The 14,270-nt window shown below is 43.8% G+C and overlaps 1 protein-coding gene and 1 non-coding gene across 4 annotated transcripts in view; both read right to left on the bottom strand.

Moving 5' to 3' along the window:
- The window catches only part of TSPAN5 (tetraspanin 5), a 178,445-nt gene extending 168,036 nt beyond the window's left edge, over nucleotides 1-10,409 (bottom strand). The window contains exon 1 of one of the 3 annotated variants that reach the window (XM_043871160.1): nucleotides 9,943-10,409. In XM_043871160.1, the coding sequence (XP_043727095.1) occupies nucleotides 9,943-10,023 (81 nt within the window). In that variant the 5' untranslated portion in view covers nucleotides 10,024-10,409. The remainder of the gene's footprint in view (nucleotides 1-9,942) is intronic. The other 2 variants (XM_043871163.1, XM_043871161.1) reach the window with 2 other exon arrangements.
- On the bottom strand, nucleotides 6,709-6,813 carry LOC122673640. Its single transcript, XR_006334765.1, has one exon. It is a non-coding gene; the product is annotated as a U6 spliceosomal RNA (small nuclear RNA).
- Nucleotides 10,410-14,270: the final 3,861 nt, after the last annotated feature.

Below are 14,270 nucleotides of genomic sequence, written 5' to 3'. Positions count from 1 at the left end.
GCAGAAATCCTCCCACTCAGGCCCCATACACCTTAAGGAAGACTACGGCTGCTGGAAGGAAGTGAAAACCACTGGGCCAGAATAAGACATTCAAATAGGATAAATATATAGTACTAAATCTAAATGCAAATAATTAACTGGAGGGTTAGGACTTTTGATTAGCACTTAGCCTAGGGAGATGGGTTTAAAAGAAGTTCACTTGAAAAAGAGATGAAGGTTTCATTCCACTAGAAATTCAACTTGAGCCAACAAAGTTCCCTGGCTGCCAGGAAAAGCATGTGCAGTTGAGCCTGCGTTAATAACTACTGTTTGTACTGAGAGAATGACCTTTTAGAAAGCACTTTCACGTGTATGGAGAAGGAAACGGCAACCCACTCCAGTATTCTTGCCTGGAGAATCCCATGGACAGAGGAGCCTGGTGGGCTACAGTCTATGGAGTCCCAAAGAGTCAGACAGGACTGAGAAACTGACACTTTCAAGTGTATGATCTCATTTAATACTGGTTAACAATTCTGCAAGCTATTGAAATTATTTTCACTGTATTTTAGATGAGCAATGTGGAAAGCCAGAGTTTGATCCCTGGATCCGGAAGATCCTCTGGAGAAGGAAATGGCAACCCACTCCAGTATTCTTGCCTGGAGAAGCCCATGGACAGAGGAGCCTGGTGGGCTACAGTCCATGGGGTCACAAAGAGTCGGACGCGACTGAGCAACTGAGGCAATAACGTGGAAAAGTAACTTACTCAAAGATGAATCCAGGCTCGACCTCCTAACCTAGAACTTAAGGAGGACTTCGAGAATAACAACCCACCATCCTCTGGATGGTAGGAACAGTGTGTGAAAAAAATGTGTTCCATTCTGGTTGCTACATTAATGGAACCACAGGCAGGGTACAATAATCAGGGCAAAGAGCAATCTGGAAATAGTAATGAAGAACACATGAAAAACCTAAGAGCCTCTAAAGATGGAAAGCAGAGGGTTTAGGAATTTTTAAATAATGAAGGTCTATGCAGAGGCAGATAAGTCTTATATCACACAAGAGTAACCCAGGCTCTTCCCCTTCTCCTTCCTGAAAAACTCAGTCTTAAAGCCATGAGAAGGGACAAAGGAAGATAGGACTTTGTGCAGGAACCGGTGTGGAGAGAGATGTGAAAGACCAGAGCCAGGTATCAGAGAAAGGTGTTCACAGTGGGATGCAGGTTGGAGCACCAACAGGTAAGGAGAGTAACCAGGTAAGGGTCATCGGCAGCAGTGGAAGACTGTCTACACAAGGGGAGATTTAATCAAATGAGTAAACTGTTAAGAACAATGGGAGCCAGGATTCTCACTGAAAAGAAGGTAGTTACAAATATGGAAAAGAAAAAAACTAAAGTAAACTCTGCGGTGTCAGATAGGGATTTGAGATACCAGCGTGAACTCGTGGTTTTGAAAATATATAGCTAGATATAGAAACACAGATGTAAATGTATGTTATGTGCACATATGTGTATACACACACATTCCATAGTCATGTCCATTAAAAGGGCCCAGAGGTGGCGATAGCCTCAAAGCAATGAGCATACTTAGCAACCAGATATTGGCTTCTACATATCATTCTCTATGCAAAGGAACTAGGGCTCCTTGGAGAAATGACTGATATAAAACATGACACTAGTAAATTACAAAATGAGCTTGGAATATCTTTTTCTGAAAGAAAGCAAAGATGTGTTCAAAGAATGATGGGCGTTAAAGGGCATAAAGACGCTGCCACTGACTGCCAAACCTCGGACCAATGGGAACATTAAAATAAGTAGTGAAGAGTAAAAGTTTAATTAAAACATACTGGAGAAAAGGAAACCGAAAGTTCTTACTGATATTAATTAATTAATTGAAATTTTAATGAGGAATGGGCTATTTACATAATTTCACAATAACTTGCCACAAGATATATACATAAATTACAAAAGGGAAAAAAGTCACTTTATGATGGAGAAACTTGGCAGGCAACACTTCAGTCAAGTGACCATCATCAGTAACGGAACAAACACAAACAGAAATCAGTGCCCCTTGATGGATGCAATGAGAGGAACTCAGCACCACTTCTGTAATTATCCTGCCAGAGATGGACAGCCTGAATCTAAGGATGAGAAAATGGCAAGCCAACCCCAATTAAGGGACATTGTACAAAACAGCTAGTTTAAAATCTTCAAAAGTGTCAAAAATCTGACCAGTGAAAGAGTGAAAAAGACTAAAAGACCCAACTAAATACAATGTGTCTTCTGAACTTAATTCTTCTGCTTTAGAAGACAAGATTGGAATAACTGAGAAACTTGAATGAGGTTTAAAATTTAGATGGTGGTAATGTATCAGTGGTAAATTCCTGGCTTTGATGACTATACTGTGATTATCTTGGAGAACATCCTAGTTTCAGGAAACATACACTGAAGTATTGGTGTGTGATAGCCATTTGCCGGCAACTTTTTCTCAAATGATTCAGGATAAAAACAAATAATATCACTTGCAATTTCTCTGCAGGTGTGAGACTGTTTCAAAATAAAAATTAAAATTCAACAACAGTAAATTAGGAAAATGGACACTCCAGGGGGAATGATTCCATTTAGTTTGCAGGAAAGATGAAACTCTCAAGTGATTAAAGTGGTCCCAAAGAAATCCATCCTAAGGAGGGTTGGCCAGATGTTACAGAGAAAATGCCTCCCTGAATAGTAAGTGAGAGGAGAGGAAGTCTATGTACTCTCCAATGATTTCATAATTCATTCACTCAACAAACATTTATTAAACACCTACTGCGTTTCAGACAATATGTTAGACACTGCGCTTATGAAAATAACTGAGAGTCCCTGCAATTGAAGGCTTTGTAGTCTAATGAAGGATGATGATTCAGAAGTCTGAAGGTAGTATTTTAAGACAGTCATCAGTGTTACATATGGAAAGAAGCATGTGACTCAGGAACACTATCTTTAATATTCCATTTTTCATTTATGAATTTTCAATAGACTACACAATAGTTTATTATTCTATCATACTCTTTAACAACATTTTCATCCTAACTTTTATGTGCTTGTGGGTGGTGTTAATTGAGGCATATGCAAAAACCTTATCACTTTTCAATTATGAACAGATGTAAATGACTTACTTGATGTTTTATTTTAGAGTAACAAGCATCTTCTAAAACAAGTTTAAAATAAGAAGTCTAAAACTATAGCCCTATAGCTAGGGCTATAGTTATTGCTAGAGATTTAACACTTTAAAAGTGGACCATAATGTGTTCATCACCTCAAAAGTCACTCCATGTCTCTGTTCTCCAATTTCTACATCTGTCACAAACATGTCATAATGTGCTTGTACGATGCTTTGAAATGTTTAGAAGAAAGACACGGTAATTATAAAGCTCTGTTAAAATACAGGTTGCTTTCACCTTTTGCCAGGGACTAACTACTACTGTGGACTTATTACGACAGAGTGATCCATCTAAATGAGCTCACCTTGGCAATTTTATGTTGGGTGAGACATTAGTTTGTTTTCCAACTCTTCCCCTTGGCTTAATTTCAATCTTCCAGGCATATCATCAAGCGAGAATGCTTTGGTGCCTTCTCACTGACCCAAGAGTGAGAGGCCAGACCAAGCAAGTCAGTATTCAATTACTTTCCCCACTGAAGTCTGCACACCCTCCTTACACTTTTCCCATTTGACACTTTCATAACCATATTTAGCTTTCTTCCTACCATCTCCCTGTAATTCAAAAGGCAATTTAGACTCCCATATGGTTGCCATCGAAGCTAACAGATGTCTAGCAAATTAAAACAAAAATTATGACTTATAAACTGCTGATGTATCATCATTCCAGAACATCTTACAATTTACAGTGAATCATAAGATAAGGCTTCCAACTTGATGCCCCCCACAAGGTTCTCTAAATCTCTCTTCTCTGGGAATTGAAGCCCTGTGGAAACAAATTAGATGCAACATTCTGCCATCAAACCTGGGTAAACCTACACTTAAAGATACAATGTAATATTTGCAAGCACATCAAGGAGAAATTTGGCCTCAAGGATCCAAGGTTTACTAATCTTTGTACAGCAAAGAGAAGAAAAATGACTTGACTCCCCTAAGTCATTTAAGGCTTCCACTGATCCACAGTGCTCTTTTCAAATAAGTGATGAATAAATCTGATGAATCTATTCACCTTGTCTCCTTGGTAGATATCAAGAGGAGCATCATTACCTAGTAGTAATGATAACAAACTACCAGGCTAAGGTATTCTAGAAGCTCTATAGCCAGGATGGAAATAGTATGAAATCTGGAGACAATGACACAGACCTTACCCACCATTTGTTAAATATTGAGACCGTGTGCTCGGTAATATCATATCTGATTGCATTGTCAAATCTACAACTCTACTGGATAATGTGGTGCTTAGTCGCTCAGTTGTGACTGATTCTTTGTGACCCCAGGGACTGGAGTCTGCCAGGCTCCTCTGTCCATGGGGATTCTCCTGGCAAGAATACTGGAGTGGGTTGCCATGCCCTCTAACAGGGTATCTTCCCAACCTAGGGATTGAACTCAGGTCTCTTGCATCGCAGGCAGATTCTTTACCATCTGAGACACCAGTGAAGCCCATTGGGTAATGTTATCTTTCCTTCATAAATAAAAATGGCTCAGTGGTAAAGAATTCGCCTGCTAATGAGGGACATCAAGTTCAATCCCTGGGTCAGGAAGACTCCCTGGAGGAAACGGCAAACCACTCCATTCTTCTTGCCTGGGAAATCCCATGGACAGAGGACACTGACAGACTATAGTCCATGGGATCACAAAACATTCAGACACGATTCAGTGACTCAACAAGGCTCCAGCAGATTGTATTTTCCAAAGATTGCCACAACCCACACAACCTTGACACTCATCTAACAAAAGAGGAATTTGTCTCTTTACCCGCTCAAAACTGAGCGGGTTGCATGCATGCTTTAACCAGAGGAACAGATGAAAGTGACACTGGACCAGTTCAAGGAGTATTCTTTACTGGCTGGAAGCTGCTTCTAAGAAAACACGTTGAGGTGCTCTAGCCAACACCACCGGCTGAGCTCTCAGCTGGCATCAACTGCCAGTCATGTGGGGGTACCATCTTGGGTATCCCACCCCAGTGAGCCTTCAATTAACTCCAGCCAGCTCCGTCTCACTGCAACTGAAACGGACGGTTCCAAGTGCAAACTGCCTAGCAGAGCCTGGTCAAATCCCAGAATTGTCAGATATAATCAAGTTTTATCTTAAGCCACTAAGTTTTGAGGTTGTTTGTTATATAGCAATAGATAACCAGAATACTGAGATAAATTTCCTTGCCTAGTAACAGTTTTTAAGTATTAGAGTCAGAACCTAAAAAAGTCCAGAACAAAATATCTATTAATGCTGGGTGATGGGGTGTGGAGGTTCATTACCCGAAAGAAGTAACTCTCTTTCTCTTCCCTCCCCTACCCCAGAGCACTCTCAGATTTTCCAAGAAATGTCCTAGTATGGTGACACCCTCAATAAAATCAATTCCTTTCTGGCTTGAGTTCTTCCAATATAAAATAGGGTGAATAAGATTCCCCCACCACCACCTCGTGATAACTAATGAGAAAGGAATCTGTACAAGATGTTGACTTTGTTACTCAGAATACCATTACAAGTATTATATAAAAGGATCCAGATTTTACACATGAAACTCTAACTCCAATAATAAAAAATATATTTAATGACTCACAAGACTACATTTGAGATTCATAGTGGGGATACAAAAGTATGCCTATTATACCAATAAGTCAATAAGCCAAGAAGAAATTAGGGAAAGATTTTTTTCAAATGAAAGAATCCTTGAGGGAAAAATAAATAAATTAATAAAAGTTACTTTCAGATGAATCTCAGTGAGAGAAAAAGTCTATAATTTAATGTGTCCCAATATATGCTATTTTCATTCTATTTTCGTGCCCATTTCTTATTTTTTCTTCCCCAGCATATTGGAGCTCAAAAGACCCATTCTTTTTTTCAGAACTAGAAAGAAACTTACAACTTGACTAACCCTTCATTTTTGGTTTTTTAAATTGGAGTATAGTTGCTTTACAGTCAGCTATATCTATACACATACCCCCCCTTTTTTGGATTTTCTTCCCATTCAGTCACCACAGAGCAATGAATAGAGTTCTCTGTGCTCTACAGTAGGTTTTCATTAGTTATTATTTTATACATAGTAGTGTATTTGTCAATCCCAATCTCCCAATCCATCCCTCCTTGGTATCCATATGTTTTCTCTCTACATCTGTGTCTCTATGTCTGCTTTGCAAATAAGTTCATCTGTATCATCTTTCTAGATTCCACATGTATGCATTAATACATAATATTTGTTTTTGTCTTTCTGAATTATTCACTCTCTCTGACAGTCTGTATGTCGATCCACATCTCCGCAAATGGTACAATTTCACTCCTTTTTAAGGCTGGGTGATAATATTCCATTGCATATGTGTACCACATCATCTCTAGCCATTCCTCCGTTGATGGACATTTAGGTTGCTTCCATGTCCTGACTACTGTATATAATGCTGCAAGAAACACTGGAGTGTATGTATCTTTTCAAATTATGGTTTTCTAGAGGTATATGCCCAGGAGTGGGATTGCTGGGTCATACGGTCGTTCTATTTTTAGTTTGTTAAGGAACCTCCACACTGTTCTCCATAGTGGCCGTAAATATATGGAATACTTCATGAATTTGCATGTTGTCCTTGTGCAGGAGCCATGCTAACCTTCTCTGTACTGTTCCAATTTTATTATATGTGCTGTCGGCTGCTGCTGCTGCTGCTGCTACTAAGTCGCTTCAGTCGTGTCCGACTCTGTGTGACCCCATAGACAGCAGCCCACCAGGCTCCCCCGTCCCTGGGATTCTCCAGGCAAGAACACTGGAGTGGGCTGCCATTTCCTTCTCCAATGCATGAAAGTGAAAAGTGAAAGTGAAGTCGCTCAGTCGTGTCCGACTCTTCTCAACCCCATGGACTGCAGCCTACCAGGCTCCTCCGTCCATGGGATTAGCCAGACAAGAGTACTGGAGTGGGGTGCCATTGCCTTCTCCGAATGTGCTGTCAGAGTGAGCACTAACTCTTCATCTTAACAGTTGAGAAACTGAGGCCGGGGCAGTTAACTGAGTAGTGAAAAGTCAAACTCCTCATTACTAAGAGAACCAAAGGCTTAGTGCTAGGGCTACCAAATTCTCAGGTTTTATTTTACCAGAACTTTATCTCAAAATGTCTACAATGTTTTAAAATTTTTTTTCTAGAGTTTCGGTGTGGAAAGATTAGGAAACCATGTCCTCTGTAATCAATGTCTTCTTCACTACTGTGTAAGAGTAGCCCCAGGCTGCTGAATCCAGCAGTCACAGATAGGACAGCTACTGCAGACAGCAGAGGTGCGTAACTTTACAGAATCAGGCCGCCAGTCCTGGCTCTTCAGTCACTAACATCTTAAGTCTAAATTACTGTGATCAAATATCATGGCTACCTTCCTGCTGATCGTCACTCTGGAGACCAGGGTACTGCAAACTCAGAGATTCCATAATTCCCAAATAATTCCCTAAATTATGAGATAACCATGAAGCAGACAGCAGGATAGCAAAGGTATGAGGTGGTACATGAGTGGAAGACTTTAGGCACAGTAAGGAGGGACAAGGCGTGTAGAAAGCAGAGTCAGAGAAGGGTCCTTATAACAAAGGTATCTACATAACAATTCTGCCTGGGACAGATGGTCTAGTTCCAGAGCCCCGTGTCTCTTCTCAGGCTTCCCATAAAACTCCTCCCAAGAGATGAAGACCTTGAAAATCAGACAAAATGTGACTTTCTCTTGGAAGTCTCCACGCAAGTACTCCGCAATTCTTTGCAGCTCTCTACAATTCCAGAGCTTTTGCTACACCCTAAGTCACAGAAAACAGTAAATGTACCTCTGTACACACCACAAAATTGCACCAAACTGTCAGGGAAACAGGCCCAAATCCCTTTCTTTCTTTTCCACCTCCTGCTATGAAACTGCAGAGAAAGCCCCTGGGTGCTTTTTGTTGCCTGGTAGCTGAAATGTTCAGCTTTCGGAAGTGTTCAGGCAAAATCAAGAGGCTTGAACTCACCACCCCAAGAAGATCCAGTCCCAGTGCAGTAGTCCCTGACTCTCAAAGTCATGAAAGTTTCAAGTTCAGATAAAATCAAAACGCCTCACCCAGGAATGTGACTTTTAAATATGTCCAACAAGGGTTGAAAAAAAGGAAGCAAGGAAAGAAAATAATTTCTTCTTCCTACATTTGTAGCAGTGTTTGACTATGGCGGGGGGGGGGTGGGGGGGGTGCGGTGGGGAGGTGGGGGGTGACTGCTAACAGGAATCATGTCCAACCTCTGGCAAAAAGTGGCTTGTGAATGACTGGATCTGATGTTTATTCATGTGTCCCCACCCCATTATCAGTCCTGAGGCCAGATGACATGCTGACACAGAGAGTGGTCTCCAATCCCTCTCATTCCCTTTTGCAAAACATGCAAGAGCAATGCAAGACACTCCTAGAGAAAACAGAGAATAAAAATAAAATAGCCTAGTAAATGCGTGGTAGGAAGAAAACAATATAAAAAGCTGTATTGACAACTCTTCTCATCAATGTATATGTTCAAACAAATGGCCAAAACTAAAAGAGAATCAAAATAAATACATCCCATGTTCAGACTGCTGTGGATTATCACAGATCCCACCACCACCACTGGATTATTGTTGACCTCACACTGAATCCACACTAAGCAGCAACTTGGAGCGCACGCCCCCCACCCCAGCCAGCCACCATCTTTACTTTCCATGGGGGGAATAGTGGGGGAGAAGGGAGTGCCCAACAAGGAAGAGGATGGAATGGGATGGGATGGAGAAGAAAAAGAACACGGTCTTTGAGCAACGTTTCCCCCTGTCCTAGTGAACTCTTTGTCTGGTTGCTGAACATGTTTGTGAGATCAAAGAAGAGAAGCCAAACAAAACAAAAGAGTAGGCATCCCAGCCTAATTACAATAGGTGCCCAGCATGTTGTGGTGCCAGCAGAGCATGGATGAACCTTCCATTCAAGCATCTGCTCTCCCGGTATCGTCACAAAACATGTCTCGTACGCCTTCTCCTCTGCATTTCTCCAAGGTTTCCCCCAAAACGGCCCGCTGTATGTGTCGCTCCTCAGAAAAGGAGGTCGTGAGGTACCAACACACTGAAACATATGTTGATGGTGACTTGTTATTATCCTGACAATAATACAGACAGAGAAATAAACATCTCCAGCCCGCACACCCACTGGTCAGTCCATTATGCAAAAGGAGCACTTTCCCGATGAAGACGAAGAGACGAGCGTGCAGGAAGCGATATTTACGTGCACATTACAGAACCATATACCGCCGCATCTGCATCCTACACAAAGCCCGAGATGGTGCAAGAAGATACACGCTGAGCATGGCACGGACTGGCCGCGGCAACACGGAGCCAAGCCCTCGTCCAATCAGATCCCCGTTAGAGGTGGACCTCAGGGTCGACTCTGCCCGATTAGCCTTCCCTATTATGACACCACGCTCTGCCCAACATCCGTACTCCACCGGGAGCAAATCTCATTCGAGTGGTTGCTCATTTCTCCAACTGCCGAACCCTTTCTTTCATCTGCATCTACGTTATTCGTCCCTTAAAAAGCAACCTCAAGGCCTGGGTGTCCCCTTTCCGGCTCCGTTTTTCTTTTTACCTTTTCGCGTTCCTAGAAAGGATTAAATGTTTATTTCTCCAACGCGCAGGCTGAAAGGGCGGAAGGCAAACGCCTCAGCGAGCTCCGACAAGCGCCCGAGGGGCAGCGAAAAGTAAAGGCTGAGAGCAACGTGCGCGAAATCGTCGCGAATCGATCAGCCACAATAGTTGAAATCCCAGAAGCGCTCCAACTTACCCAAAATATGACATTGAAGCCAAATATGAAATACTTGATGCAACAACTGACTTCAGGACCCTTGTAATGCTTCCCGGACATCCTCTGGGTTCATGAAGACACTTGCCCCGGCAGCCCGAGTTTGGAGCCCCGGAGCACCGTTGCTCGGAGCAGCCGGCGGGAAGCTGGGGATCGGGGACGCCGCTCGGGGCCGCGGCGCGGCGGCCAACCCGGGCTGAGCAGCGCAGGGACGGAGCAGCGGAGAGTGGCTCCCACACCTCCAGCCCTTGGCGCGCGCCGAGGCCGCCGGAGCCGGGGTGGCCGCGAGCGGGTAGGGAAGCAGGCTGCAAGCCCCGAGCTTCGCTGAGGCTGGCCCCCAGCACCAGGCGAGCTCCCAAGCCCGTCCGCCGGACGATGGTCAGCCTCCGGGCTTCGGGCAAACGCGACCGCCGCGGATGCTGGTGGAGACGCTACTCGCCCGCCTGCCCGCTCGCGCGCTCCCTCCCACCCCTCGCTCCGCCCGCCGATCGCTCCGCCCGCCCGGCCCGCTGCTCCTCCGCCCGCGCCGCCCTCAGCTCCGCCCGCCGCCCGAGCCTCGGTGAGGTGCGCGCGCGCACGGGCTCGGGCGCTCCCGGGCGGCGGGAGGCTCAACGTAGCCTCGCCGCCCCCTCCTTCCAGCGCTCTCCGCTCCTCCCGCTCGCTTCATCCCCGCCCCTTCTCAGGCCAGCCAGGAGCGCCGCGGACCCCCGAGCACTGCGGGTAGGTAGGGAGGATGGCAGGCCGAAGGGAGGTGTAAGGATGCCCAGAGAGCGCGCCCATTGGGAGCAGCCTTGGAGGAGTGACTGGGGTTGATGGTCCCCCTCTGCCACCGACGGCAGCAGACAGCTTCTGGAGGGACCAGGGGGAAAGGATCGTTTCGGGGTGAGAGGGCTGGTTGAGTTGGGATCCTCGAAACGAATCATTCCCCCTGCCCCCCCGCTGCAGGACGAGCATCCTTCTGGGTGTAGCCACACTCACACCCCCTGCTCCGGTTTTGTAGCAAGAAAAGACGCCGGGCCATTGTGGCGAAGAGGAAAGAGATCACAGACTTTGCTGGGAGCAAAGGGGAAGGATAAGGTGTTAGGGAAAGGGGGAAGAGATGGAAAATGGAAGTGAATCCGAAGGATTGCATAGGAAAGTCCCCTGAATTCCCCTGAATGTGGCTCCAACTCAACCTCCCCACCTGCGGGAGAGAGAGGCTTATCCTGGAGACCGGGACGAGGAAGGAGAGACGGCCCAAAGGAATCCGACGCACGACGGGATCCTTGCCCTAGGGCCTGTAGCCGACAGAAATCCGGACTGCAAATGCCCCCACAGGAGGGGATAGTGCGGAAGGAACCTGACCGGTCCTCACTCTAAGGAGGAATCCTGGACGAGGAATTCTAAGGAGGAATTCTAGGACGGTCTTCTGGGGAATCCGAATTGGGTTTACAGATAATGAACGACTAAGCTTTTGACCTCTGAGGAAGGATAGAACGAAGCTAGAAATTATTTTGGAGCCCTGCCTGAGCATGTGTGCCCATTAGTTGTGTATCTGCCTTCCTCCTGGGGCACTTTCATAGGTGCTGGCTAGCAGGTATCAGTATTTCACGAAAAAAAGAATGAAGAACTGCTCAGAACTGTGTGTAAACATCTGTGGGCATTTTTCTAAGGCTTGAAAAAGCTGCAAAGAGATGAGATGAGGGAAACTTTCCAGCCCCATGCCAGTGAAACCTGGTACTGGGCACAGAAATCTGCATGCCTCCTAAGCTCCCAAGTGATCCTTCAGTAGGCTTGATAACATTTGGCATAGGGTTTCCCTAGTTAACCATCCCCTCACTTTTCTCAAAACCTAGCTAGCTAGTTGATAGCCTACAAGGAGGAGCAAGAAGTTACTTTTCCTTGCAATAAACCACACTCAAATAGGCTTGGCCTTGAGAGGGATTGGCACTATACTGAGGTCACAGGTAGGAGCCAGGGTCCCCACAAAGGTGGAAGAACCAGAAGATCCTAGAATTATGACACTGGTTAACAGTGACTTCAGCCCTTTGGATGAAATAAGACTCTCTACCTCAAAAGTGTCCTCTACCCAGCCAAAGCACACAGCAGATTACCACCAGTCTGGTGGGTTTCAAAGGTAAAGTCTAGCTTAGCAGCAGATTCCCCACTAACAGGAAGGTGCTGCCACCCTTTACATAAGCTGTTGGTGCTACATTGTAATTCTTTGTATATGTAAGTAAAGCAGTTATTGCAGATTCCTGGGTAAGTCAGAGGAAATGTCTATCTTAAGGTGATGTGCCACAACTCAGAAAAGTACTAGAAATTAGATCCAGCTGATGACTGAGTTGATCCTAAGCAGGATTTGGCTTTGAAATAAAACCCAACAGAGGAGGAGAAGTTCAGATAACTCTGGTAATTTGGGGCAGGGGAACTAGCTGAATTCTCATTTCATATGTCAAAGCCAAGTTCAAGGAGGATTTATGAGTTAAATATATTTTTTAAAGCAAACCAGAAAATAGAATTGTTGTTCAGTCCCTAAGTCATGTCCAACTCTTTGTGATCCCGTAGACTGCAGCATGCCAGGCTTCCCTGTGCTTCATTATCTCCCAGAGTTTGCTCGGATACATGTTTATTGAGTCTGTGATGCTACCTAACCACCTCATCCTCTGCCACCTCTTCTCCTTTTTGCCTTCAATCTTTCCCAGCATCAGTGTCTTTTTCAATGAAAATAGAATGCTATTTGTTAAACCTCTGGCTAGAAGTATTTCTCAACTTAGAAGCAATAGAAGGAAATAATCAGTGGAGATGACTGGGTAATAGCTTAAAACTTCTATGTGTCAAACATTGTTTTAAACAAGAACATAGAGGACTTCTCTGGTGGTCCAGTGGCTAAGAATTTGCCTTGCAATGCAAGGGAGGCTGGTTCGCTCCCTGATCAGGCAACTAAGATCCTGCATGCAACGGGGCAACCCAAGTGCAACAATTACTGAGCCTAGATCCCGCATGACAGAACAAAGATGCTGCATGCCACGACTAAGACCCAACATAGTCAAATAGATCAATATTACATAGAAACATAAACCAAAAAATGGTGACAGCAAATATAAAGACAAAAGTATGACTATCTTAGTAGGGCTCATACAGTAAAGTAAAATACAAAATCTCAGTGATTGAATAAAAGCAGAAAACAGATCACATACAAAGACATCAAATAGTAATAAATATGGTGAAAATTAACTTTAAAGTAATTGAAGAAACAGATGTTAACTCAGTGGTAAAGATATAGAGATAATAAGCAATGGTTTGCTCATATATTGCTGGTGTCTTTATAAAATGCTTCCATCCATTTGGAAAGCGTTTTGGATATATGTGGTAGGTCAAAATGCTCCTACATTTTGACTCAGCAGTCCCACTTCTGGGAATCTAGCCAACAAAATACTCCAAAATATGAGAAAAGTTCTGTGCCGCAAGTTGTACATCACAGCCATATTGAAAACTTGGTGACAACTTAAAGATGCTAGAATAGGGACTGTACCCGGCTCCCTGTAGCCCTCTGGACCACGACATTGCTTCGTGTTTCTCTTCTTTGCACACATCATTCCTGATCTCTCCCTAAGCACTCCCCTTGCCCTGCGTCTGTGAGCTGAGCCCTCTTACTTATCCTCAGCACTTTCAGTCAGCATTTCCCAGGCTCCCTCTTTCCTCTCCTCAGCGCCTCCTACATTCTCCCATTTTGGCACTTGGAGACTACCTGTAATTACTTATTTACCTGCCTGTCTCCTCTCCTCTGCTGCGCCCTCCTTCAAGGGTGTGGTCCATCTCCTTTTAATCTTAGAATTACTAGCACCTTGCCAGTGTTTCAGGTGCTTGATAAATATTTATTTTAAAAATGGGTGAGTCGTTTACTCAAATCTTTTACAGACATTAAGGATGATGATTATTAAGAGTATGTGGTAACGTGTGACTGTATTATAATGTTCAATTTTATTTTTGTGGAAATATCTCAAAGTAATAGGAAAATTAAATGAAACAAGCAAGATGCAAAATGGTATACAGTGTAGGCTGCCATTTTTTAAAATAATAATAATAATAAATCGTGTTGACAAAGAAGAATGGAAAATTTATATATGCACACTTTCCCTTGTTAATGAGTAAGCTATGTATGAAAAAAATTTAGGTGTTAATTCTTTTGAAATTGTAATAGTTGTTACACTATGGGATTGTGGGTGATTGTGTTTTCATGTTTCTGGTTTCTATTTAATGTGGTTATATTGCTTTTACAATGACAAAGATAAAATTGTAAGTAAAGGCAAACAAATAACTAAGTAATC

This window comes from Cervus elaphus, chromosome 17 (assembly GCF_910594005.1).
Source record: "Cervus elaphus chromosome 17, mCerEla1.1, whole genome shotgun sequence".
In the NCBI taxonomy this organism is placed as follows: domain Eukaryota; kingdom Metazoa; phylum Chordata; class Mammalia; order Artiodactyla; family Cervidae; genus Cervus; species Cervus elaphus.
The sequence above is the reverse complement of the archived record's forward strand: the minus strand, read 5'-3'. Positions and strand labels throughout refer to the sequence as shown.